Here is a 25,843-nt window from a genome sequence, read left to right on the forward strand (position 1 = left end):
TCTCTCCAAAATACTGTTGTGGAGGTGGCACGTTTTCTAGTTTCACTGAAACCATAGCATACAGTTGATAATAGAGTGTCATGCTCTGTGGGACAATATGTGATAGAAGTGCCATGTGCTACCAAGCCTCAGGAGCAGTGCTTGGTATGCTCATTAAGGAGGCTTTCTGGCTCCCTAAGACCCCAGCTCTAAAAAGTTAAGAAAAACAACAACAACAATAACAAAAACTCACCAAGACCTGTTTGGGACAGCCGTTCAATTCAGGTAGTTGTGTGGTCAGGCATGCCAAAGGGCCAAGAGCACAGATAATTGAATCCAGGAGCACGGACAAGCTGCCGGATACTGCTACCATGCCCTGCAAGGAAAGCAGACAGCAACTAAACCTCTCACTTGCTCTTGCTGCTCAACGTTCTCCTGCTTGTAAGGTTTCACTCCTCTTTTACATCTTCTTGATAAAACACAGTAACAAAAGGCACTGTGTGCAGTCAGCAGAGGATCTGTGAGAGGCTACTGGAATTCACCCCATGCAATCAAGCAAAATCTTAATAACTATTTGCTAAGTTTCTGTCATTTCTACACTACATTGCTACTGAACCTTCTTTCTCTCCTCAGTGCTGATGTCTTCACTCACAATCTATAGATTTTCTCAGAAGGCCAAGTAGGAACTCTAATCACATCCCCCCCCCCCCCAAACCCTACTCAAAAATCCTCTGCAGTCCCAGAACAGGAAACCACAAATACTTCAGTGTCTACCAAGACGTCTGGTTTGGATGCCTGCCTTATCTTCCTGCTTTCTGTGTGTGTGTGTGTACACCCTACCTCAACAGTTAAGCAGGAAGACTCTTCCAAAGATCTTTTAAAGTAGGGCTGGAGCCTAAAGCCTCAATGGCCCTCCTTCCACCTTCTTCTGCAAAAGGCCCCGAGAAGGAGAGCCAGGCACCTGCCATCTTCTGTTCACAACATCTCTCCAGCTATCCACCCAGCCCTTTTCACCAGGCCTTTTACTCTCATAACCCAGTACACTGCTTCCTCTGTCTCTCCTTTGGAGACAGGGTCTCACTTTTTAGTACAGGCTGGCCTAGAACTCATTTTATTATTATTATTATTAATTTTTATTTTAGGTGTATTGGTGTTTTGCCTGCATGTATGTCTGTGTGAGAGTGTCAGATCTTGTCTTGTCAGTTGTGAGCTGCCATGTGTGTGCTGGGAACTGAATCCAGGTCCTCTGGAAGAGCAGTCAGTGCTCTTAACCACTGAGACATTTCTATAGGTCCCTAGAACTCACTTTTTTGAAACTCACAGCAATCTTCCTGACTCAGGATCCTAGCAGTAGAGCTACAGTTCTATGCACCACCAATGCCTAAGTGACACTGTTCTGTGACAGTCTTGTAACTGCTCACAACAGCACAGCAGTGCAACATGAGGAGGGCAAGGCCAGCTGGGCTCTATTTTTGGTACTAATAGTTATATAAATTTGCGTTGAAGCTCAGATATTCAATATCTACACTAGTGAACTATGTAAATCAATGTTCCTGAAAGTGTGGTATGCAATTTCTGGTGGCATATATATGAACTTTAACTATTTTAATAGTTACAAATCCACTATGCTGTTCATTAAATAAAAATCATGGGACTGGAGACATGGTTCAGGAGTTAAGAGCACAGGCTGCTCTTCCAGAAGTCCTACGTTGATTCCCAGCACCCACATGGTAGCTCACAACCACCTGTAACTCCAACTCAGGGCAGTGGAAGCCACACTTGCACCTTGCTCACACTCACACATACATGCACACACTTTTGGGAAACAACAGCCTAGACAGGGAATGAGAAATGACTGCTAATGGGCATTGAGTTTCTTTCTGGGGTAATGAAAATGTTTTAGAGACAGTGATGGGTCCAAAACTCTGAAGAGTATTGCCATTAAATCTTGCACTATAAAGGGTGAACTTTTGGCATGTGAATCATATTTTTTTAAGGCTGTTACCAAAGGTAAGTGGACAACAGAATCTATCAACTCTTTTCTCTTTCTGGTATGGTAACAACCCCTTATCTGCAGTTTCCCTTTTCATGGCTATAGTTACTCAGGTTTTTTGGTTGGGTGGAAGGGGTTTGTTATTATTTCTTTTGCAGACAGTGTCAAGTCATATACTGCAGGCTGGCTTTAAATCCATCATCCTCCTGCCTTAACCTCTCAATTTCTGGGGTCACAGATGTACCCACCACTCAACCTCAATTCCCAATTCTAAATTGCATACATGCTGTTGGAATGGCAGGATATAATCTCTGTCCTCTGTGGACTGTGAATTAATTCTATTCAGCATCTCAGTGCTGCATGGGCTACTTGCTTCTTGGTTGCTAGTAGCCATCTCTGGTGCCAGGTCAAGCATCGTGGAATCACTATCTCTATATAGGTGTAAGTGCTACCTGTGGGTTTGGGCATGCTGCTGGGTGTCTGTTGCCTGCGGTGTACATACAAATTCTCAAAGCATCTCTTCACACATGTGTGCATGGTTCTGACTGTTAGTCACATAAAATTATCTTTCCAGTTAGACTGTAAGCATCCTAAGACAGCCAATAGACAGTTAGGTTTTTCTACTCTGTAAGTTCTTGGAATAATCTCATAAGAACTCAAAAATATTTGCCAGCTGGGTGGTGGCAGAGGCAGGTGGATCTCTGTGAGTTTGAGGTCAGCCTGTTCTACAGAGGGAGTCCTAGGACAGCCAGGGCTGTTACACAGAGAAACTCTGTCTCTAAAAACAAAAATAAAAAAATATTTTCCAAACAAAAAGGAACTATCTTGGAAAATCTGGACAATGAATAGTGCATAAAACTATTTTACAGCTTGTGGTGGTGGCACACACCTTTAATTTTGGGAGGCAGAGCCAGGAGGATCTTTGTGAGTTCAAGGCCAGCCTGGTCTACAGAGCGAGATCCAGGAAAGGCGCAAAGCTACACAGAGAAACTCTGTCTCGGAAAAAAAAAAAAAAAAAACCAACAAAAAACAAAAAACAATAACAACAACAAAAAACAAAACAAAAAACCATTTTACTTTCAACTTTTTCGAAAATATAATAATGGTTAAATGTGAAAATTTAATAAAGATCACAGAATATTTTATTCTGGAAATACTTTTACTTACTGAGGTATTTGAGTATTGTATGAGAATGCCCATGTTCTTTCAACACCTGCTGAATTTTTAGAAAATAGCCAAAGAACTCAGATGTAGATTCATTTTCTGTAGCTTTTGTCTGTTGAATAATAATTTAACATTTATGTAAAGCAAGTCATTAGTTTTTATATTCTTGCACTGATTTTCTAACTTAAAAATGGCTTGAATAGGGCTGGAGAGGTGGCTCAGAGGTTAAGAGCACTGCTGCTCTTCCAGAGGTCCTGAGTTCAATTCCCAGCAACGATATGGTGGCTCATAACCAACTATAATGAGATCTGGTGCCCTCTTCTAGTGTGGAGTGCAGGCATACATGCAGGCAGAACCGGCATATATAATAAATAAATAAATCTTTAAAAAAATAACTTTAATAGCATACAATAATTCCTTTGCTATACTGAACAGTCCAATTAAAAAATGGGCTAAAGAGCTAAACAGAGAATTCACAAAACAAGAATCACAAATGGCTGAAAGACATTTAAAGAAATGCTCAACATCCTTAATCATCAGAGAAATGCAAATCAAAACGACTCTGAGATACCACCTTACACCTGTTAGAATGGCTACGATCAAAAACACCAATGACAACCAATGTTGGAGAGGATGTGGAGCAAAGGGAACACTCCTCCACTGTTGGTGGGAATGCAAACTTGTACAACCACTGTGGAAATCAGTATGGCGGTTTCTCAAAAAATTAGGAATCGAACTACCTCAAGACCCAGCCATCCCACTCTTGGGCATATACCCAAGGAATGCTGATTCATACCATAAAGACACATGCTCAGCTATGTTCATAGCAGCACTATTTGTAATAGCCAGAAACTGAAAACAACCTAGATGCCCATCAACGGAAGAATGGATGGAAAAAATGTGGTACATATACACAATGGAGTACTACTCAGCAGAGAAAAATAATGAAAGCATGAAATTTGCAGGCAAATGGATGGAACTAGAAAAAATCATCCTGAGTGAGGTAACCCAAACCCAGAAAGACAGTCATGGTATGTACTCACTCATAAGTGGATTCTAGATATAAAATAAAGAACAATCAGACCACAACCCATAGAACCATAGAGGCTATATATATAGCATGAGGTCCCTAGGACGACTATGGCTTATAATAAATTTCGGTTTTACTCAATTATTGAAAAAAAAATAGCCAAATGAATGGAAACACATGAACTATGAACCAAAGGCTGAGGGGCCCCCAGCTGGAGCAGGCCCTCTGAATAGGTGAGATAGTTGATTGGCTTGATCAGTTTGGGAGGCAACTAGGCAGTGGGACCAAGTCCTGTGCTCATTGAATAAGTTGACTGTTTGAAACCTGGAGCTTATGCAGGGACACTTGGCTCAGTCTGGGAGGAAGGGACTGGACCTGCCTGGACTGAGTCTACCAGGTCGATCTCAGTCCTAGGGGGAGGACTTGTCCTGGAGGAGGTGGGAATGGGGGGTAGGCTGGGGGTAAGGGGAGGGGGTGGGAGGGGGGAGAATAGGAGAACCCGTGGCTGATATGTAGAACTGAATGGTATTGTAAAATAAAAATATATATATTTTTTTAGGGATCTTAGAAGGGGAAGATCGGTTAGAAATGAACTTTCAGAAGGACAAAGAAAACCACAATAAAAGATCGTACTTTTATGTGTCAAAGTGTGTTGCCTGCCTGTATTCTGTGCACCATGTGTGTGCATGATTAGAGAAGGTGTTTGGGTCCCCTGGAACTGCAGTTACAGACAGTTGTCAGCGGCCACGTGGGGGCTGGGAATGGAATCTAGGTCTGCTGGAAGAGCAGCTATGCTCTTATTTCAGCCCCCTTTTTCTCTTTTTGTTTTCGAGACAGGGTTTCTCTGTGTAGCCCTGGCTGTCCTGGAACTCACAGAGCTCCATCTGCCTCTGCTTCCCAAGTGTTGCGATTAAGGTGAGTGCTACATCTCCTTTCATTGTTTTGATAGTGTAATATAATTACATCATTTCCCTCTTTCCTTTCTCTCACCAAACCCTCCCACATTCCCCTCCTTGCTCTTTCAAATTCATGGCCTCTTTTTATCATTAACTGTTGTGACAATCCTGGAGGTGCATGTGTGTATTTTTCTCCTAAGCACACAAATACAACCTGCTCAGTCTGTATAATGTTACTTGTATTTGTTTCCAGGGCTGACCATTTGGTACTGGATAACCAGTTGCTGTGCTCTTCCCTGGGGAAGACTGTTTCGTCTACTCTCAGTATTCCTTAGTTGCCTGTAGTTCTTTGTCTAAGGTTGAGCCCTGTGAGCTTTTCCCTAGGACCCTTTCTTTAAAGGTAGAGTCTCACTCTATAGCCCTGGTTGGCCTCAAACTTGTGATTATCCTCCTGCTTCTGGCTCTTGAACCCTGGGATTTTCAGAGAATGATGGGAATTCTTATCCTTGTATAATCTTGTCTGACCATTCAAAACTGCAGAAATTGTACTAAACAATCCCAGCTCTCAGAAGGCTCCAGGGGTGTCCACTAATTTTTTTCACTGCATTTTAATTTACCTGGGCTTATTTTTTTGAGACAGGATTTCAGTCTGTAGCCCAGGCTGATCTTGAACTTGCAGCAATTCTCCCGCTTCAGCCTCCGAAGTTCTGGGATTATAAGGCTGAGCTGCCATGAGTGGCTTCTACTTAATTTTTTAAAAAAATTATGTTATATGTATGGGTGGGTGTTTTACCCCCAAGTATGTCTGTGCACCACATGCATTCAGTGCTTAAGGAGGCCAGAAGGAGCCAGGCGGTGGTGGCGCACGCCTTTAATCCCAGCACTTGGGAGGCAGAGCCAGGCGGATCTCTGTGAGTTCAAGGCCAGCCTGGGCTATCAAGTGAGTTCCAGGAAAGGTGCAAAGCTACACAGAGAAACCCTGTCTCAAAAAACCAAAAAAAAAAAAAGAAAGAAAGAAAGGAGGTCAGAAGGTGTCAGATTTCCCAGAACTAGAGTTGCAAGTGGTTGTGAGCTACCCTGTGCATGCTGGGATCTGAATCCTGGTCTTTGGGAAGAGTAGCCAGTGCTCTTAACTGCAGAGACATCTCTAGTTCTTCCACTGAACTTTTAGAGACTAAAACCCAGCTACAGGGTATCTTAACTTCCCCTAGCGCCACTGTTTCTACAGGATGGTATACTGGTATAAACTCTAAGAGCCAGTAGGCAGACTCTGAATCTCTAGACATCTTTTCACTACACCATGGGTACCTGGCATTATTTTGCATTAAGTAGTTGCTCATTAAATGAACAAATGGCTCTAAATGGATCTAAATGGTATAAGAAACAGAAATCCTGCTAGTGAGTGCTGTGCTTACCTCTGTCTCCTGCAGGCGGTGTCCAATGAGGCTGAGGGACTCTCCTAACAACTGGAGATGAGCAGCGACATCAATGGGCTCTGTCTCAGGAGCTTTGGCTGGTGAGGCTGGCAAAAGCATTGTGGTTGGTGGGGACTTCTTTTGGGGTGACAGTATTCCCAGAGAAGAAGCTGAGAACAGAGAGACGAAAATTTGTCCATGGCCTTCAATGTCACAAAAATGAGAATTTCCCTCTTAAAAAACTATACCAGGCATTAGCTAATTTATGTTTGTGAGCTAAAATTAGTTTGACTTCTTTTTTTGTGACCCATGAGATAAAAATAGTTTTACTTAAAATTTTTTTAAATTTATATTTATGTATATGAGCATTTGCCTAACATGCATGCCTGTGCACCCACATGTGAAAATGCCCAGAAGCCAAGAGAGGGTACTGGATTCTCTGGAACTGGAGTTATAGTCAGTTGTGAGCAAGGTTGAAGCTGGGATTTGAACCCTAGTCATTTGAAAGAACAGCTAGTGCTCTTAACTGCTGAGCCATCTCTCTAGCCCCTAGTTGTACACATTTAAAGGGTTGTAAGAAAGAAAAACAAATAAAAAATGTATATGTGACTGGAAATGCACATACCATCCATACAAAGGTTGTAACATCCACTTTCTGGATCCTTTTATTTTTTTTAAAGACAGGGTCTCAGTGTTGTCCAGACTAGTCTATAATTTGCTATGTAGAGCTCAGGCTAGCTTTGAATTTGCCACTCTCCTACTTGCTAGGTTAGAGGTAGGCTGAAGGACCCACCCTTATTTTCTGGATCTTTACAGCAAAGCCTGTGACTCCTTACAATTTCTAAATTTGAACTACTTCTCTGCAGCCTGTAGTAGTCAGTAATACTTAGGTGTCAAGGCCTACTTTTACTATACGCTCTTTGCTCTCCCAACTTCCTAGCAAAGAAGCAGAATTCACAGGGTGTTGGAGGAAATCTGTTCAAAGCAGAAGAGAGAAGCGGCTGCTACCTCTGACTTTCCCGGAACCTTCTGCACTGGATGCTTTTCTTTTCACAGTCGTGGCTTCAGCTTTGTTCTGTTTGTGCTGCAGATACTGAGCCTTTTGCTTCCAGATCTGCAACAGATCAGCCACACATAATTTAAAAAGAAAGACAAAAGGGGAAGCAGAAAGGGAGCAGGGAGCTGGGAGAAGGTGGAGAGAGGACAAATAGGAATTCTGGATCTTAGGTCACTCAAGTGGCTTTGAGCTGATAAGCTGATCTTAAATGCAGGACTGTTAGAATACTCCAAGGTTAAACACAGGTCACACAGCAAACACCTGGCTCAGTATAATGTCCATGTGGCTAACCACTTCCTCTAACCTGTCTGGCAATGGGAAACAGCAAGCTATCAAGAATAATCTGAGTGGAAAAGAGCTGTATTGTCTAAAAAAGCCATTCTTTAAAGTAAGAATGGCAGTTTTTTGTTCCCACACAACCTTTGTACCAAATGACTGGGATGTGACGGCACATAATTCAGATGTGACTGTCACTGCTTTATTAGCTCTTCTACTTTCCTTTTTGTTTTTTTGAGCCAGACTTGTTATACAGCCCAAGCTGGCCTTGAATCCATGACATTCATGCCCAAGTCTGCTAAGCGCTGAGATTACAGGCATGAGCCACCATACCCAGAAGTCTTATTAGCTTCTTGATAGGAGAATGCATTGCTAATGGTTGATGAGGATGGAGTCCTAGAGTTTGGCTAAGGGAATCCCATGCTTCTCTTATCTAGAGGGTGAAGGTCCTCAGTCCCCAAACCATGGCTGACTGGCATGTAGAGTGCTGTGACTTTAAATTTTCTTTTTAAAATATTTTAATCAACTTGGCTCTTCTTGTTTTACTTAAATATGGTTTTTGGGGGAAAGTAAACAGCAGTAGAACAAGGCCATTTTCTTACAGCGAGAATAGCCTGGCCCAACAGTGGCCGTGTCCCTGCTGGCCACTTCTACTGCTCCTTTCTTGCTGTTCTCAGTGTTGTGTGGCTGGCAGGCAAACAGCAATGGAAACTGTGCAAGAAAATATACTTACTAGTTTGTCTTTTTCTGGCAACTGCTTCCATACTTCAGCCAATTTTTTACTAAGTTCCCCAAAATCTGGTATAAAAGAGTTAAAAACAAGACAAAAAAAAAAAAAGCACTGTAAGAAACAGAAGACTGGGGAAGCAGAAACTGGAAGAGGGTTTGGCAGGACAGAATTCTTTTTCTTTTTCCCCAAGACAAGGCTTCTCTGTGTAGCTCTGACTGTCCTGGAACTCACTCTGTAGACCAGGCTGGCCTCGACCTCAGAGATCCACCTGCCTCTGCCTCACAAGTGCTGGGATTAAAGGTACACATGTGCCACCATGCCTGGCAATGTCTACTTTTTCACAGCATCTTTGTGGCATGGACAACCACTTTATACTTAAGTTCAACGAAACAGAGACATAATGTGACCTGTGTAAGGTCAAGGTAGTGTCTGCTCATCTTACTAAGTGCTAACACAGAGACAAGCAAAACACTACAAAATACATGCAATGGAGCTCAAGGCCTACACTGCTGGAAATAAAATGCATATTTTGAATATTAATGTGCATTGATGCATTGGTTTTTTTTTTGTTTTGTTTTGTTTTGTTTTGTTTTTGTTGTTCTTTGTTTCTTTTGAGACAAGATCTTGCTATACTGCCCAGGTTGGTCTGAAACCTGTGATCTTTCCAGGTTAGTCTCCCCAACCCAGGGATTACAGGTACAGACCTGGCTCCTATATCTGTTTAATTTATGCATTCTTCTTCTTCATATTTTATTTTACACAGGGTTTTGTTGTACAGACCTGGCTGTTCTGGATCTCACTTTGTAGACCAGGCTGGCCTCAAACTCACAGAGATCTGCCTGTCTCTGCCTCCAGAGCACTGAGATTAAAGGCGTGCATCACCACCGCCCAGCATACTTTCCTCTTTTATTGGTTAAGAAATACATACTGGGATGATTCTCAGAAATGCAGAAACACAAGGAACCTTGAAGCTTACTAGCCATATGGATGAGTTCTAGGTTAAGTGAGAGACTCTGCCTCAAAAAGTAAGATGAGACCAGCAAAATGGCTCTGAGGATAAAGGCATTCACCACTAATGATGAACCTAAGTTTGATCATTGGGACATACATGGTAGAGAGAACTGACTCCTACAAGTTGTCCTCTGATCTCCACTGGCATACATGCACACATGTACACACACAAAATAATACATAAAATTCAATAAAAAGGGGCTAGAGACATGGCTCAAGCACTGCTTGCTCTCCCAGAGGTCTTGAGTTCAATTCCCAGCAACCACATGGTGGCTCACAACCATCTTGGAATCTGATGCCCTCTTCTGGTGTGCAGGCATACATGCAGACAGAGCACTCAGATATTAAACATAAAAAAGTAAGGTGGAGCCAACATGGTGGCACACACCTGTAATCCTAGAGAGGGAAAGGCAGGTGGCTCTGTGAGTTTCAAGGACATTCTGGAGTTCCAGGACAGCTAGAGCTACATAACAGAAAACAAAACAAACAAACAAAATACTACTAATAATTAAAAACCAGGTGGAAGCAACTGATGAAGATATCTGACATCATCATTCTCTGGAAAACTCTTTTATAGGCTGGGTGAAATAAAGGATTTGCAGAACTGAGGAATTACAATTTATCTTCTGTTTGAGACAGGGACTTACTCTGTAGCACCGACTCCCTTAGCCTCCCTGGGATTGCAGGCATGAACCACCCAAACTGGTTTCAATTTGTATTCTAATGCTATAGGGGGAAGAGGCCTGGTAATCCAATTAATTAAATGCATAGCTTCAGAGAGTAGAAAGTAAAAAACAGAACAAAATGAAACCCAAAGCTCAGAAAGGTTCTTACCTATACCTGGATGGTCAGCCACAATGGTTACTCGATACTCTTTACAGAACACCTGGTAGGCAGACATGTTCTTCTTTTTTGGCTAGTGTCACACACACACACACACACACAAAACATAACAGGGCAAAAGTTGATTAGGACCCAAGTAGTATATTTTCTATATTCTTCAGCCACAAAAGAGTGCCATCCTATCAATCAGCTTCCCTGAAGAAGATAATTTAATTTTTAATCCATGTTACTTATTACCCAGGGGTTAACATCAGATCTAACATGCCAAACATCTGTGAACACCTTCATTCTTATATAAAAACCCCATGTTGCATAATTCTTTGAGCATCAAGTACTAATTCTTCTTCTTCTTTTTTTTTTTTTAAAGATTTATTTATTTATTATGTATACAGCATGTATGACTACAGGCCAGAAGAGGGCATCAGATCTCGTTACAGATGGTTGTGAGCCACCATGTGGTTGCTGGGAATTGAACTCAGGACCTCTGGAAGAGCAGTCAGTGCTCTTAACCTCTGAGCCATCTCTCCAGCCCCCCCCCCCCTTTTTTTCAAGATAGGGTTTCTCTATGTAGCTTTGAAGCCTGTCCTGGAACTCACTCTGTAGCCCAGGCTGGCCTCAAACTCAGAGATCCGCCTGCCTCTGCCTCTCTGGAGTGCTGGGATTAAAGGTGCGTGCCACCATCACCCGGCCAAGCACTAATTCTTATAAGATCTCTACCTTCCCTTGAAGAGACTAATTTTCTCATCCTTGAGAATCAGAACCACTTTCCTTTTCTTTCTTTTTTTCTTAGGTTTTTTTGAGACAGGGTTTCTGTGGACCAGTTGGTCTCTGCCTCTGCCTCCCAAGCTCTGGAATTAAGAAATGTACCAGCACTGTCAGACTAGGGGTTCCCTAGTTGGGTCAGCTCAACCCTGGAGCCAGAAATGCACACCCTAAATCAATGTTACTTTTTCTTTTTCTGGGTTTGATGTCTCATCTTGTAGCCCGTTTCCTAACCTTTGTAGTTTATCATATTTTATTCAGATTCCAGTGGTGGAAAGGTGCGATAGTTAAACCTGTAAACAAGTTGGACATGGTGGTACACACCTTTGATCCCAGCACTGGGGAGAGAGAGGCAAGAGATCTCTGGTACATATAGCAAGTTCCAGGACAGCCAGGGCTACATAGAGAGACGGAAGGAAGGAAGGAAGGAAGGAAGGAAGGGAGGAAGGGAGGAAGGGAGGAAGGGAGGAAGGGAGGAAGGGAGGGAGGGAGGGAGGGAGGGAGGGATGGGAGGGAGGGATGGGAGGGAGGGAGGGATGGGAGGAGGGATGGGAGGAGGGAGGGAGGGATGGAGGAGGGAGGGATGGAGGAGGGAGGGAGGGAGGAGGGAGGGAGGGAGGGCACTGCAGACAGTTATTAGGTAGTATCAAGAGGGGCTCAGGCTCTTCACTTCAGCATATGTGGTATGTACCATTAAAGCACTGGACTGTGACAATGCCCAAAGCAACAAAGGGATTTTCAGAAACAAAATCTGTATTTAAGCCAGTTCTGCAAGGGAAGTACAAGATTCTTTATCACATGTTATAACTCTCTACTGAGGGAATGATGCTGAGTGTCTCTACCTGGAAAAGGACATAAGTTTAAAATATCTACCCAAACCTCCATTTGTGGATGAAGAAAGCAAACAGAGAAACAGATTTGCTGAGGGCCATACTGAGTGGTCATGGAAAAAAACAAACAAACATACAAAACCCTCTCTACTTCCTTCATCTAGACGCTTCAAAGTCTGATGATCTCCTAAGAGGCCCTTCTGGTCTTATAATTAGTAAAAAGACACACACAGATCAACAATTTAAAAAGCTACTGGCAACTTGTTTGCCTTAAGAGTCTGATTTGTGTCTAAAACCCAAGTCCCTTATGTCACTCCACAGAGCTGCTTGTTTGATCAGGGAAAGCCTGGCTGTTTTCTTTACTGCCTTGGTCACCAATACTTACCTGAACTATAATGGTGTGTTTGTCTTTAGTCTATGCTGACCTATTTGCATGCCTAAAACACACTAGAGTAGAGAAGAAAAAAGTCTGTACATTTCTAAATCTTTCCCTCCAGCAGAATCTATCTCACCGCTAAATATTGAGATATTAGGGAGAATATGTATATAAAAACTTTTATCTCATTTAACTGTATTACAGGTCTTACAATAGGCATTTTAACAATGTTGTCTTAAACATGGTTCAATATTGTTACTTTCCTCCTAGCCCCAACGTCACTTGGAGTTTAACATGAAGTACCTTCATAAGATTAATTGTAATTCTTGGTCAACACCCAGATTCACAGACTGAAGGAAAGGGTTTCCCTATTATAGAGGACTCTATCCATTATAAAGTAAACAAACTAGTATTTATCAAATAATCATACTGGCTGTAATAAAATGAACTTGAATCCCAGATCTTACTAGTAGGAAATTAAGAACAGCAACTGGGTGGAGGGGGTGATAGGAGAGGGAAAGGATGGGGGGCAGGACAGGACACAGGACACACATGAACTTTACCTTTAAAGGTCCAACATCTCATCTTAGATATGCTATATACTACATGGTTGATCTTGAGTAAGCACACAAGAAATGGGTAGCTTTTCTGATATGTGGCAATAAAGTATTTAAACTAGGATGTGTGGCTCACATTTATGAGTCCCAGGACTCAGAAGGCAGGAGTATTACTGAGAGTTCTGGGCAAGTCCCAGGCTATATTAAGAGACCCATTCATTTATATTTACTGAATATTCATCATGTGTCAGATGCTGTGAATATAGCCAGGATTGAGATATATAATCTAACAGATAAGACATACATTTGTTGGCAAGGCAGTGGTGGCGCACGCCTTGAGTGGTAAGTGAATCTCTGAGTTCAAGTCCTGTCTGGTCTACAGAGTAAAAAAAAAAAATAAATAAATAAAAATTGTCACAATAAAATGAAGAATTTGAAGGGTGGCGGCAGCACACACTTTAATCCCAGCATGGAGGCAGAGGTAGGCAGAGTTCTGAGTTGATGCTAGCCTGGTCTACAGAAAGAGTTCCAGGACAACCAGGGCTACATCAAGAAACCCTGTCACAAAAAACCAAACTAACAAAAACCCCACAGAATTTGGAGACCAACAGAGAGATCCTGATCAAACTAAACACCAGCTACACAAATGGTTTCATTTTCCTTAGTGTTAACTTATATAAATAAAATGTAGATGGTTGAGGAGGTAGTGCGAGAGCTAAAGTTACATTTAAGTTAATTACTAGGCCTAGAAGATCCATGAAACAAAAATGTCTCTGATCTGCAAGCCCCTTGCTCAAGGACAGACAGTTCCTGAAAGGCTAGAGGCCAATGTTAATGGGAGATAACAGGGCATGTTTTCTCCACTCCCTTAAGTAAGTCTGTTTGACCCATATGCACTGGATGTGCTTGATCACCTGTGGGTGGAGGTTCAAAGGCAGAAATACATCAGGATGTATATTTGCTCCTGATTGGATCTGATGGAAAATGCAATGAATTACGGGTTTCCCTTCTTAAGCCTCTGTAAACCGTGACTCGGGGCCATTTCCCAGGAACCTGGGTATGGACCTGGCCAGAGCCCACCTACCAGGCCAGTATTTAATTAAAGCTTGCTTCAAATTTGGCTTTAAACTGTGGTAGTGGTCTTATTCTCACAGTGGCAGAGCACTGGCCTAGCATGCAAAGACTATCTTATACTACACCATAACTCAAAGGTGGGGTTAGTAAAATGTTCCATGCTTCAGCAAGTGCTCAATATTGTTTTTGTGGTAGGAAGAATCCAAGATGTCCTCCCAGACTCTGCCCCCTGGCTTGCATGTCTTGTAGCTATCTTTTTGTGAACGAGGTGCTGAATAAGAAGGGCACTGGCCCCTCTATATATTCTATTACATAGCAGAGGAGATTTTGCAGTCATAATTAAGGCATCTAATGAGCTCAATCTCAGTCAATCAAAAGGGAGGTTTTCCTGAATGAGCCCTTAATTAAAAAGCCAAGCTAGTGCACGCCTTTAATCTCAACATTCTGGAGGCAGAGGCTGGTGGATCTCTGTGAGCTCCAGGCCAGTCAGAGCTACATAGTGAGACCTGGTCTCAAAAGAACAAAACAAAAACTGAATCAAAGTTTGTATACAGAGGTATAAGACCGAAAGAGAACTAGCATGGTAGTAAAGAAAAGGAGTGCTCAAGGGTGCCGCTCGCCACAGTGCTGGGACAGCGAGCACTGACTGGCACAGGGACACACGTGCACACTGGTGGGACACAGCAGAGGGCCAGAGACACTCAGCAATGTGCTCAACTGATCTTTGACAAAGGAACAAGGCAGCACAATGGAGAAAAGACAGTATTTTAAATGAACAACTAGATAATCACAAGCTGGAGGCAGGAGGGGAGTCACCACTACAACAAAATAAAAAACCTACACACAAACTTTATATCCTTCAAGAGAATTAATTCAAAACAGGCTTAAAGATAAAATACAAAGTCAAGGGGCCAGCAAGATGGCTGGGGGAGGGGGTGGAGGGAGGTGTTTGCTTGCTGCCAAACCTGAGAACCTGAGCTTGATCTTGGGGCCCACGTGGTGGGAGGAAAGAACCAACTCCTGCAAGTAGTCCTCACACATACACACCCTACAAACAAATGTAATATGTACCCCCCCCCTTAAAAAAAACCCTATAGAATTCCTGAAAATCTCCATGACCTGGGATATTTTAGATAAGATACCAAAGGCTTAAAAGAAAGAATTGGTAAGTAGGACTTCTTTAAAATAAAAATTATCTGGGTGTGGCGCATGCCCATTGTCAAAAAGCAAAAAACTTTAACCATTTGCTCTGCAAAAGGCACTGTTAGAAGAATGAGTCCACAGACTGGGAGAAAGCACTTGTGTAAGACTTATCTGATCAGGTACTGTTACCCAAAGTGCACAAAGAACTCTGAAATCAACAAGTGAATAATATAAACTGCACCAAAGAAGCTAAAAGACACCTCACCAGGAAAGATAAACTGACAATAGATGAACATAGATGAAAAAAGGCTCCACATCACATCATCAGAGAAGCACATATTACACATTGAGACACCATCAGACAACTGACCATACTCGATGCTCCTTCAAGGATGTGCGGTGGCGGTAGTTCTCAACTGGTGGATGTTTGAAATAATCTTCTTTTCGGGTTTGGGAGAAGTGCTGAGACAATCACAGGCAGGGGTCAGTACTTTAACTGATGGCCACCTACAAAGGAGGAGGCTAGGGTAGAAGGGCCCACAGATACCCAAGAACAAAGGAAATGCCTTTTCTTGTAGACTTCAGAGGGGAAGAGGCTTCTGAGCTTAGAGGGAGGAGTGTACGTTAGCATAATAATAACTACAGGATAGTCCATAAGGCTTTAAATTCAGAAAGTTACTCTACAGTTACGCCCTGCCTTGTGGTTGCTCCATGCTAGGACTTTAGCTGGTTAAGGGAGGATACTAGATAGTGTGGCTGATCTCTTACAAGGGCATCAGTGTATGTAGGGGGATATAGACACTCTGAAGATGGTTAAGGTGGTTTCTCACAAACTAAATATAACTCATCACACAGTCCTTCCTGCTTCTTGGTATTTACTCACTGGAGCTGAGAATGTCTCTCTCTACATAAAACAGACATATGGATGTCTGTAGAAGCTTGAGAGCAACCCAGACAGCCTGCACTTGGTGAACAAATGAACTGTGGTCCAACCAGACAACAAAATACAATTCAAGAGACAAGTTAACATTATAAGCCAAAAAGGCCACCTACAAATGATTCTAACTATGTGCCATTTTGAAAAAGGCAAAATATGGAGACAAAAAAAAAAAAAAGTCGGGCAGTGGTGGCGAACGCCTTTAATCCCAGCACTTGGGAGGCAGAGCCAGGAGGATCTCTGTGAGTTCGAGGCCAGCCTGGGCTACCAAGTGAGTTCCAGGAAAGGTGCAAAGCTACACAGAGAAACCCTGTCTCGAAAACCGCCGCCCCCCCCCAAAAAAAAGGTGAGATGAACAGGTGAAGAACTAAGATTTTTAGAGTAGTTAAAAGTACTTGGTGATGCCACTGCAGGAGAGAGACCATTTCCACACTGTAAAATGGACAACACTGACAGCACAGACCTCTGCACACTATGGACTTGGGGAGATAAAGATGTCAATCTGAGTCTGGATTCATCTATAGCAAGTACACTGGTGGGTGTTGGCAGTGGAAGAGGCCATGCACGTGTGAGGCAGGGAATGTATCGCATATGCCCACATTTTCTTCTCAATCTTACTGTGGTTCTAAAAAACTTTACTTTTTTTTTTTTTTTTTTGAGACAGGGTCTCACTAGGTCTCACTAACCTTGGCTAGCCTGGAACTCACTATATAGACCTGGCTGGCCTCAAACTCACAGCAATCCATCGGCTTCTGCCTCCAGAGGGCTAGTGTGCCACTATGCTTTGCCTAAAACTTCAAAAATTTTGCTCTACAAAAGTAGTCTGAAACGTTTCTTCCCAGGTGTGACTGACTGCTCACTTACAAGGCTTAAGCATGAGTAGTCCTAGTTCAAGGCCATCCTGGGCTATATGAGAAAACTATCTCAAGGAACTTAAGAGTAAAAAAAAAAAAAAAAAAAAAAGCAAAATATTAGATGTTAAAGAAAAAATAACATTAAAATAGAATGTCCAACTTGAATAAGCCTCAGATGGGAATGCCACTCAGCAGACCATTCACTTCAGTCTTATGAGACCCTAAGCACAGGACCCGAATGAGTCACCCAGGCTTCTACTCTACAGAACTGGGTGGGAACACATGGGCACTATTTAAAACCATAAGTTTGTGATAGTCTATAATCAAATAGTTCTTTTCATTCCCTCTGTACAGTTAAAAATAGAAGCAGTGGCATCCAGGAAGTGAATACAAACTTTTTTAAACGTAGAAACTGTGGTAGGGAGGACTGAGTGAAAAATATTTGACCTACAAGACACAAAACAAGGGAAGCCCAGGACTTACAAATTTTTCATTTAAATAGTAAAGGACACTTGGGGAGGCATTACAGACCTTTATTCTCAACATTTGGGAGACAAAGACAGGCAAGTCAGCCTGATCTAGTACTGAGTTCCAGGCCAGCCAGGAATACATAATGGGACTGTCTCAAAAATAAATATATAAATACTCTCTGGAAACCCTCAGCCCAATTTGACAGGAAAACAGGTAGGCTAACTGAACGACTTCTTCCTCAGCCCTTCCAAGTCCAGTCTCCAGCTCTGCAGCAGCCCACCACTGGAGCCCCCATCTCTAGTGGATCACACAGATCTTCTCCTCCTAACTCCCTCCCCCATTTCTTTTATTCTAGCCCCGAATTCCAGCAGACACTCCTGGGAACCCACACACCACTGACCAGGGAAACAAATAGGCTAACTGCAGATCTTCACCTTTTCATCCATTCCTCCAAGTCCAGTCCCCTAGTCTCTGTTATGCCCAGATCCCAGGGACCCCCAAAGACCACCACAGGGACTGAATCCCACATGTAAAAGCAAAGAGCCTTTATTTCAAGCTCTGGAGCTTGGTCTCTCTGTCTGTCTGACACAGCGGTGAGAGCAGAGAGCCCCAAGCTCAGGTGGGGTGGGGTTTTTATCAAAGCAGAGGTTGGGGTGAGGGGATTTCCAGGGTCCAGGACCCTGATTGGCTGACAATTGTCTAGGGGTATCTGTAAAACAAAAAACAGGTGAGTGCTAGACTTAAGGACATCTGGCCACCTTATCTAATCTAATGGTTGGAATGTTTGGGATGTCAGGTACTTCCTCATCCCTGGGTGGTATCAGCTTAAGGCTTTTCCTGGATCTGGGCATTGCCTGCCAGTAAGCCTGTCACAGAAGCTGTGACTAGGTCCCTAAGCCTTCATGGCTGCTGTGTGGTCAAGCTGTTTAGGGCCCTGTACAGTCTCACCCCCAGCTCTGTAGCAGACCTAATGCTGCGGCTCACTCTCCGCCCCATTCCCTGCTTTCCTCCTCCCGTGGAACCCTCCCCGCCCTTCTCCATTCTTAACTGTCAGCTCCCAATACCCAGAAACATATTTTACATGGAACCCCTAGTGGCCACACCTTTGAGGACCCTAGAAGAATTTTCTATTAGGCAACACAGCCACCACACTCTCCTAAGAACCAGAGAGAAAACAGAAACCAAGGAACGAAACACCCACCCAAAAAGTACAAGACCAGCTATCAGCACCTAGAATTACAATCTTCCTAAACCCAGATGCCTAGACGCCTGCGTAAAAACACAACCAATAGTCTGGATGTCACATCTCCACTAGAGCCCAGGAATACTACCACAGCAGGCCCTGAACATAGCTGAAGCACAAGAAAAAGACCTTAAAACAACCTTTATGAATGTGACAGAGGTCCTTAAAGAGGAAATGAATAAATTCCTTAAAGAAATCTATAAAAGAACAAATAGTGGAAAGAAATTAATAAAACAGTTCAAGATCTGAAAGTGGAAACACAATCAATAAAGAAAATCCAAACTGTGGGAATTCTGGAAATAAAAAATGTAGGACTTGAGCAGGAACTACAGAGGCAAGCCTCATCAACACAATACAATGGAAGAAAGACTCTCAGGCACAATAGAAGAGGAAACAATAGAAGAAAAGGATACATCAAAGGAAATGTTAAATCCTAAATCTGGGACACTATGAAAACAAATCTAAGAATAATAGGAAGAGAGGAAGGAGAAGAAACCCAGGTCAAAGGCACAGAAAATTATTTTCAACAAAATTATAAAATATTTCCCTAACATAAAAAAGAAGATGCCTACAGGAAGCATACAAAACACCAAATAGACTGTCCTCTTGGCATATAATAATCAAAACACTAACTGCACAAAACAAAGAAAGAATATTAAAAGCTGCAAGGGGAAAAAAAAAAACAAGTGACACACAGAGACCTATGAGAATTACACCTGACTTCTCAATGAAGACTGAATGCCAGAAGGATCTGGGCAGATGTGCCCTAAGACTCTAAGAGGCTGCAGATGCCAGCCCAGACTACTATATGCAGCAAAACTTCCAATCATGATAAATGGAGGAAATAAGATATTCCACGATAAAACCAAATTTAATCAATAACTATTTAAAAATTCAGCCCTATAGGTGGCGCTAGAATGAAAACTCCAATTTAAAGAGGTTAACCATACCCAAGAAAACACAGAGAATAAATAATCCCAAATTAAAATTAAAAGCAAATTAAAAGAGAGAAAGTGCAACCACCACCGCCACTGCCACTAAAGTAACAATAATCAACAATATTGTTCATTGATATCTCTCAACATCAATGGTCTCAATTCCCCAATAAGAAGACACAGATTAACAGAATGGATATGAAAACAGGATCCATCCTTCTGCTGCATCTAAGAAACACGTCTTAACATCAAGGATAGACATCATCCCAGGGTAAAAGGAGGAAAAAGATATTCCAAGCAGATAGACCTAAGAAGCAAGCTGGTGTAGCCATTTTAGTATCTGACAAAATACACTTCAAATCAAAACTAATCAAAGGGAAAATCCACCAAGAGGACATTGCAGTTCTTAACATCTATGCACTAAATACAAGGGCACTGTGGTGGCTTGAAAGAAAATGGCCCCCATAGGGAGTGGCACTATTAGGAGGTGTGGCTTTGTTGTAGTAGTAAGTGTGGCCTTGTTGGAGGAAGTGTGTCACTATGGGGTGGGCTTTGAGGTCTCCTATGTCAAGCTACTCCCAGTGAGACAGTCTACTTCCTTGCTGCCTGCATATCAACATGCAGCAGCTCTTCTTGTTCTAGCACCATGTCTGCCTGCATGCTGCCATGCTCTCTGCCATGACAATAATGGACTAAATGTCTAAAACTGTAAGCCACCACCTCAATTAAATGTTTTCTTTTCTAAGAGTTGCCATGGTCAAGGTGTCTCTTCACAGCAATAGAAACCCTAAATAAGAAAGGCACTCAAGATCATAAAAGAAACACAATTGCAGTTTAAACCACATATTGACCTTTACACATTGATGGTGGAACACTTTAATATTTGACTCTCACCAACAGAGAGATCATCTGGTCAAAAACTGAACAAAGAAATGCTGGAGCTAACTAATGTTATAAATCGCATGGACCTAACATATTTATAGAACATTTCACAAAAACACAAAAGACTATAACTTCTTAGCACCTCATGAAAACTTTTTCAAAACTGATCATATACTTGAACACAAAACAAGACTCAATAGATGCAAGAAAATTGAAATAATACCTTGCATCTTGTCTGACCTCCATGGATTAAAGCTACACATCAACAATAGAAACAACCGAAAGGTTACAAACTCATGGAAACTGAACAACTGTTGAATGAAAAACGGGTCAAGACAGAAATTAGGAACAAAATGAAAAAAGCCAGGCGGTGGTGGCGCACACCTTTAATCCCAGCACTTGGGAGGCAGAGCCAGGTAGATCTCTGTGAGTTCAAGGCCAACCTCGTCTACAGCCAGAGCAGTTACACAGAGAAACCCTGTCTCAAAAACAGAAAAAAAAGAAAGAAACAAATGAAAGACTGTCTAGAATTGAATGAAAATGAATACATAACATACCTATACTTATGGGACACAATGAAAGTGGTTCTAAAAGGCAAGATCATAGCACCGTACCTACATTAAAAAAAAAAAAAAATTGGATAGACCTCATACTAGCAACTTAACAACATACCTAAAAGCTCTAGAACAAAAAGGAGAAAGCATGCCCAAAAGGAGTAGGCAGCAAGAAATAATCAAACTCAGGGCTGAAATCAAGAAAATAGAAACAAACAAAAAGCTGTTTTTTTGAAAAAGATAAAATAAAACTGACAAACCATTATTCAATTAACTAGAAGGCAGAAAGAGAATATTCAAGTTAACAAAATAAAAAATGAAAAAGGGATATAACAACAGTCACTCTGTAGACCAGGCTGGCCTGCCTTGAACTCACAGAGATTTATTTGCCAGGCTCTGCTTCCTTAGTGCTGGGATTAAAGGCATGTGCCGCCGCCGCCACCCGGCCTAATGTAGTAGTTCTTTAGGAAGCTACCTCAAGTTTTAGCTATCTATCCAAAGGACATTTCATCCCACCAGAGACACTTGCTCAACTATATTCATAGCAGCTTTATTCATAATAGCCAGAAACTGGAAACAATACAGACGTCCCTCAAGAGAAGAATGGATAAAGAAAATGTGGTACATTTACACATTGGAGTATTATCAGCCATTAAAAAAATGACATCATGAAATTCACAGGTAAATCGATAGAACTAGGGAAAAAAAATCATCATAAGCAAGGTATTCCAGACCCAGAAAAACAAATATAGTATGTGTTTGCTTATATGTAGGTATTAGCAAACTGTTAAGTCAATGATAACCAAGCTACAACCCATAGAACCACAGAGGTTAGGGACAGAGTATGAGATCTGAGGTACAGATAGATCTCATTAGGAAAGGGAAATAGAATAAATAATTGTGGATAGATGAATGGGGTGGGGGGGCTGGAATGGGAGGTTCAAATGGGGAGGATAAAAGAAGAATGGATGAGGGAAGTAATATGGGGAGAGACATCTAAAATTAAGGGCAATTTGGGTGGTGGTATGGAAACCTAATATATGTGTATATATTATGTTTATATATATATATGTGTGTGTGCGCGCAGGAAGCTTCCCAAAATGTATACATATATTATAGTGATCTAAATGAAATTGTCAAATAACAGGGGAAACAAAGTCCCAATTGACCATCTCTTGTTACCAAATGAAGCTTCCAGTATTGGGACTGGATTACATCTAATTGAGTTCTTGGCCAAAGGGGTTCCATGGGAGTCCCCAAACAACCCAGGCTATTGCCAAGAAGACTATAGGTTGTTCTGCACAATCTCACAGCAAGGCCCCATTGCTGAAGACAATACCTACACAACTCATTGAACATGGAGAAGTTGAGGTGGTGTATACATAGAGCCTTCTTTGGTACAGGAAGGTACTCTGCATGCTACAAGAAGAGAAATGTGGACACCAACCCAGTCACAAACCTTTTGATTTACAATGGTGTCCTGCAAGATACACTAGGGCAATAGTGGCATAAAGCTGTGGGAGCAATCAACCAATATCTGATTTAACTTAAGGCCCACTCCATGAGATGGAATCCATACCTCACACTGCTTGGGAGACCAAGAATCTGAAACTAGATAGCCCAGGGGTCTAGGGTAAAACAAAATACTACTGGTCTCAAAAAGCCATAGTGACAAAATGACTCCTAATGACATTCTGCTATATTCATAGATTGTTCAGTCATCATCAGAGAAGCTTCCTTTTGGAGCAGATGGGAACAAATACAGAAACTCACAGCCAGACACTATGCAAAGAATGAGAGATCTTGGAACACATAGCCCTAAGTGGGATCTCCCTATCAAATCCCTCCCCTTAGGGCTCAGGGAAGCCCAAAGAAAAGGAGGCAGAAAAAGTTTAAGAGCAAGAGGGGTGGAAGACACCATGAAAACAAGGCCCTTTAAATCAACATGATCAACGCTTATATGAACTCACAGAGGCAGAAGTAGCAGGTACAGGGCCTGCACAGGTCTGTACCAGGTCCTCTGTGTTATTATGTGATTTCTGAGTGTGCAAACGAGCGGGTCTCTGGTTCTTGTTCCTTCTCTTAGGCTGTTTTCCTTCTGGTTTGTCCAACTGCAATGTGGTAGTTTTTCTTAACCTTATTTTTTTTAATTTTTAATTTTTTTTTTTTTTTGGTTTTTTGAGACACGGTTTCTTTGTAGCTTTGTGTAGCTTTGGTGCCTTTCCTGGAACTCACTCTGTAACCCAAGCTGGCCTCGAATTCACAGAGATCCTCCTGCCTCTGCCTCCCAAGTGCTGGGATTAAAGGCATGCGCCACCACCGCCACCGCCCAGCATTTTTTTAACCTTATTATCTTATTATCTCTTAGAAGCCTGTTTGTTTTCTTTTTTTTTTTTTTTTTTTTTGGTTTTTCGAGACAGGGTTTCTCCGTGTAGCTTTGCGCCTTTTCTGGAGCTCACTTGGTAGCCCAGGCTGGCCTCGAACTCACAGAGATCCGCCTGGCTCTGCCTCCCGAGTGCTGGGATTAAAGGCGTGCGCCACCAACGCCCGGCTGAAGCCTGTTTGTTTTCTAATGAGAGACAGAAAGGGAGTGGATCCAGATGGGAGGGGAGGTGGAGAAAGGCTGGGAGAAGTAGATGGAAGGGAACACATAATCAGGATACATTATGTGGAAATCAATTATTTTCAATAAAAAGAAAAACAAACATACAAAAATAACTAAATAAAAATGAGTAATAGAGGTCTGGGCCAGCAAGATGGCTTAGCAGTTAAAGGTACTTGCTATCAAGCCTGATGACCTAGTTCAATTCCTGGGGACCACACTGTGATAGAAGAGAACCAACCCATGCAGGAGTCCTGACCTCCATACACATTATTAGCATATACACCAACACACATTCTAAATAACAAGAAAGGAGTAAAGGTCCCATTTCCAGCATTCTTCTAGTGACCCAGGCCAAGATGCTACATAGGAGCTCCGGCAGCTTCATTTACTCAGTTGCAGCTTTATAGCCCTAAATTAGGAAAATATTTATTTTAAATTATGTGCATGTGCATGTGTGTCGGTGTGTGTGAGTGCACGCATGCACATGCATATATGGGGTATGTGCAGTACCCCTGGAAGACAGAGGTGTCAGCTCCCCTGGAACTGGAGTTACAGGCAGTTTTGGGAGCTCAATTCAAGTACTTTGCAGAACAGTGTGTGCTCTTAACTGCTGAGCAGTTCTCTAGCCTCAATCCTAAATGTGTCTCAACTAAAACCCTTCCTTTCCAATTTCATCTTACACACACACACACACACACACACACACACACACACACACACACACAGGCTGTATCAGGGCACTTGTACACGTGATATATGGGGTTGGGGAGAAGAATCTGGTGACTCTACCTGTCATCCATTCTACCCTGAGAATCTATATTTTGGTAGTTGCTATATGTCTCTTTCAGTGTGGTAAAACTCACTATCAAAGTGGGATTTTAATGTCCCATTTAAAAAAAAAAAGGCTATGTAACATAACTCTTTTAGAAAAAAAATAGGGGGGGGGGGCTTGAGAGATAACTCGGCATTAAAAACACTGGCTGTTCTGTCACAGGGCCCTAATTAGGTCCCTAACATATCCATCTGTGACTTCAGTTCAGGGTATCTGATGCCCTCTTCTGGCTTCTGTGGGCAGTAGGGATGCAAATGGTGCACAGACATACATGGCAGGAAAATACCCACACACATAAACTACAATGGCTCCTGAGCCTATGCCAATGACATCATATGGCACCAATGAGAAAAACTAGGTTACACTAGGAGATACTCTGTAGGCAGAGGATCTGCTTGTCTTCAAAGTGAAGCCTTCCCAAGGGCTTTTAATAGGAAGCTCTACCTACTACATGATGAACTTGACATCCTGACTTGGAACCTAGCCATTGTGTAAGATGCACATCCAGTCTGTGGTTCTAAAGTTCAGATTTCAAAATGAACTTTAGGATTGAACATTTTCTACAGCACAGGCAGTTAGAAATGCCAGAAAGGTGGATGATATCTCACACAAATTGGTTGTATGAGATCCAAATGCAAAGCCAGTCAATCCTCCCAGGGGCTGCTAACAAAGCAAGCTTAAGAGATGGCCAGCAAATCAGAGCTGGACACAGGATTGGGTCCATAAAATGGTAACAATGTCAAAACTCGGATACTAAATTACCAGAAACAAAGTACATGTAACAAGCAAACTCACTAATGTCCTTGGATACAATGTTGCAGGCAGAAGTGGTTTTGGTATTTGATGAGGTATTTCATAGTAGGATGTTTCAAAACCCAACATCTTGATGATCTTGTTAAATAATCCTGTTAAACTTTTTTGGAACACAGAACACAGAAACTGATGAAAATACCTCTTCATGATGGTAATTTAAGAGGCAGTTTCAACAATGAAATATCACGGAGTTTAAGACACAACATAGGTTATGAATCTTAAGTTGGGGGTTTGAAGATAGCTCAGTGGTAGAGTATGTGTAAGGCCAGTGAGATGCAAGGGTTCAACTTCTAGCATACACTCACATGCACGTGTGCAAACATACACACAGAAAAAGCATGCACAATGCAGAGTTGGCTTTCTTCTGTTAAGAAGGAAAGACAGGAGTTAAATCTTTTTGTTTCTCTAACATGACTAATGTGAACAACACCGCTAATATGAAAGCTGTTGACACTGGCTAGGAAGGAGACACTTAAAACAACTAGACCCATGTAAGCTTTGCTGAATTGAGGTAACTTTATATTGAAAGGCAGAGACTGAGAGCCAGGATTACTAGACTAGTGGCCAGCAAGCCAGTCTGT

At 42.1% G+C, this 25,843-nt stretch overlaps 1 protein-coding gene across 4 annotated transcripts in view; it reads right to left on the reverse strand.

Annotated features, from left to right (window-relative positions):
* Hmgxb4 (HMG-box containing 4) overlaps window positions 1–25,843 on the reverse strand; it is a 45,134-nt gene that overhangs the window by 2,284 nt on the left and 17,007 nt on the right. For all 4 annotated transcript variants that reach the window (XM_006974949.4, XM_015993846.3, XM_076571990.1 and 1 more), the window contains 5 exons: window positions 10,386–10,467; window positions 8,544–8,608; window positions 7,486–7,591; window positions 6,478–6,647; window positions 233–355 (listed from right to left, as the gene is read on the reverse strand). In XM_006974949.4, coding sequence (XP_006975011.2) covers window positions 233–355; window positions 6,478–6,647; window positions 7,486–7,591; window positions 8,544–8,608; window positions 10,386–10,467 — 546 coding nt within the window. The remainder of the gene's footprint in view (window positions 1–232; window positions 356–6,477; window positions 6,648–7,485; window positions 7,592–8,543; window positions 8,609–10,385; window positions 10,468–25,843) is intronic.

Source organism: Peromyscus maniculatus, chromosome 5 (assembly GCF_049852395.1).
Source record: "Peromyscus maniculatus bairdii isolate BWxNUB_F1_BW_parent chromosome 5, HU_Pman_BW_mat_3.1, whole genome shotgun sequence".
Taxonomy (NCBI): domain Eukaryota; kingdom Metazoa; phylum Chordata; class Mammalia; order Rodentia; family Cricetidae; genus Peromyscus; species Peromyscus maniculatus.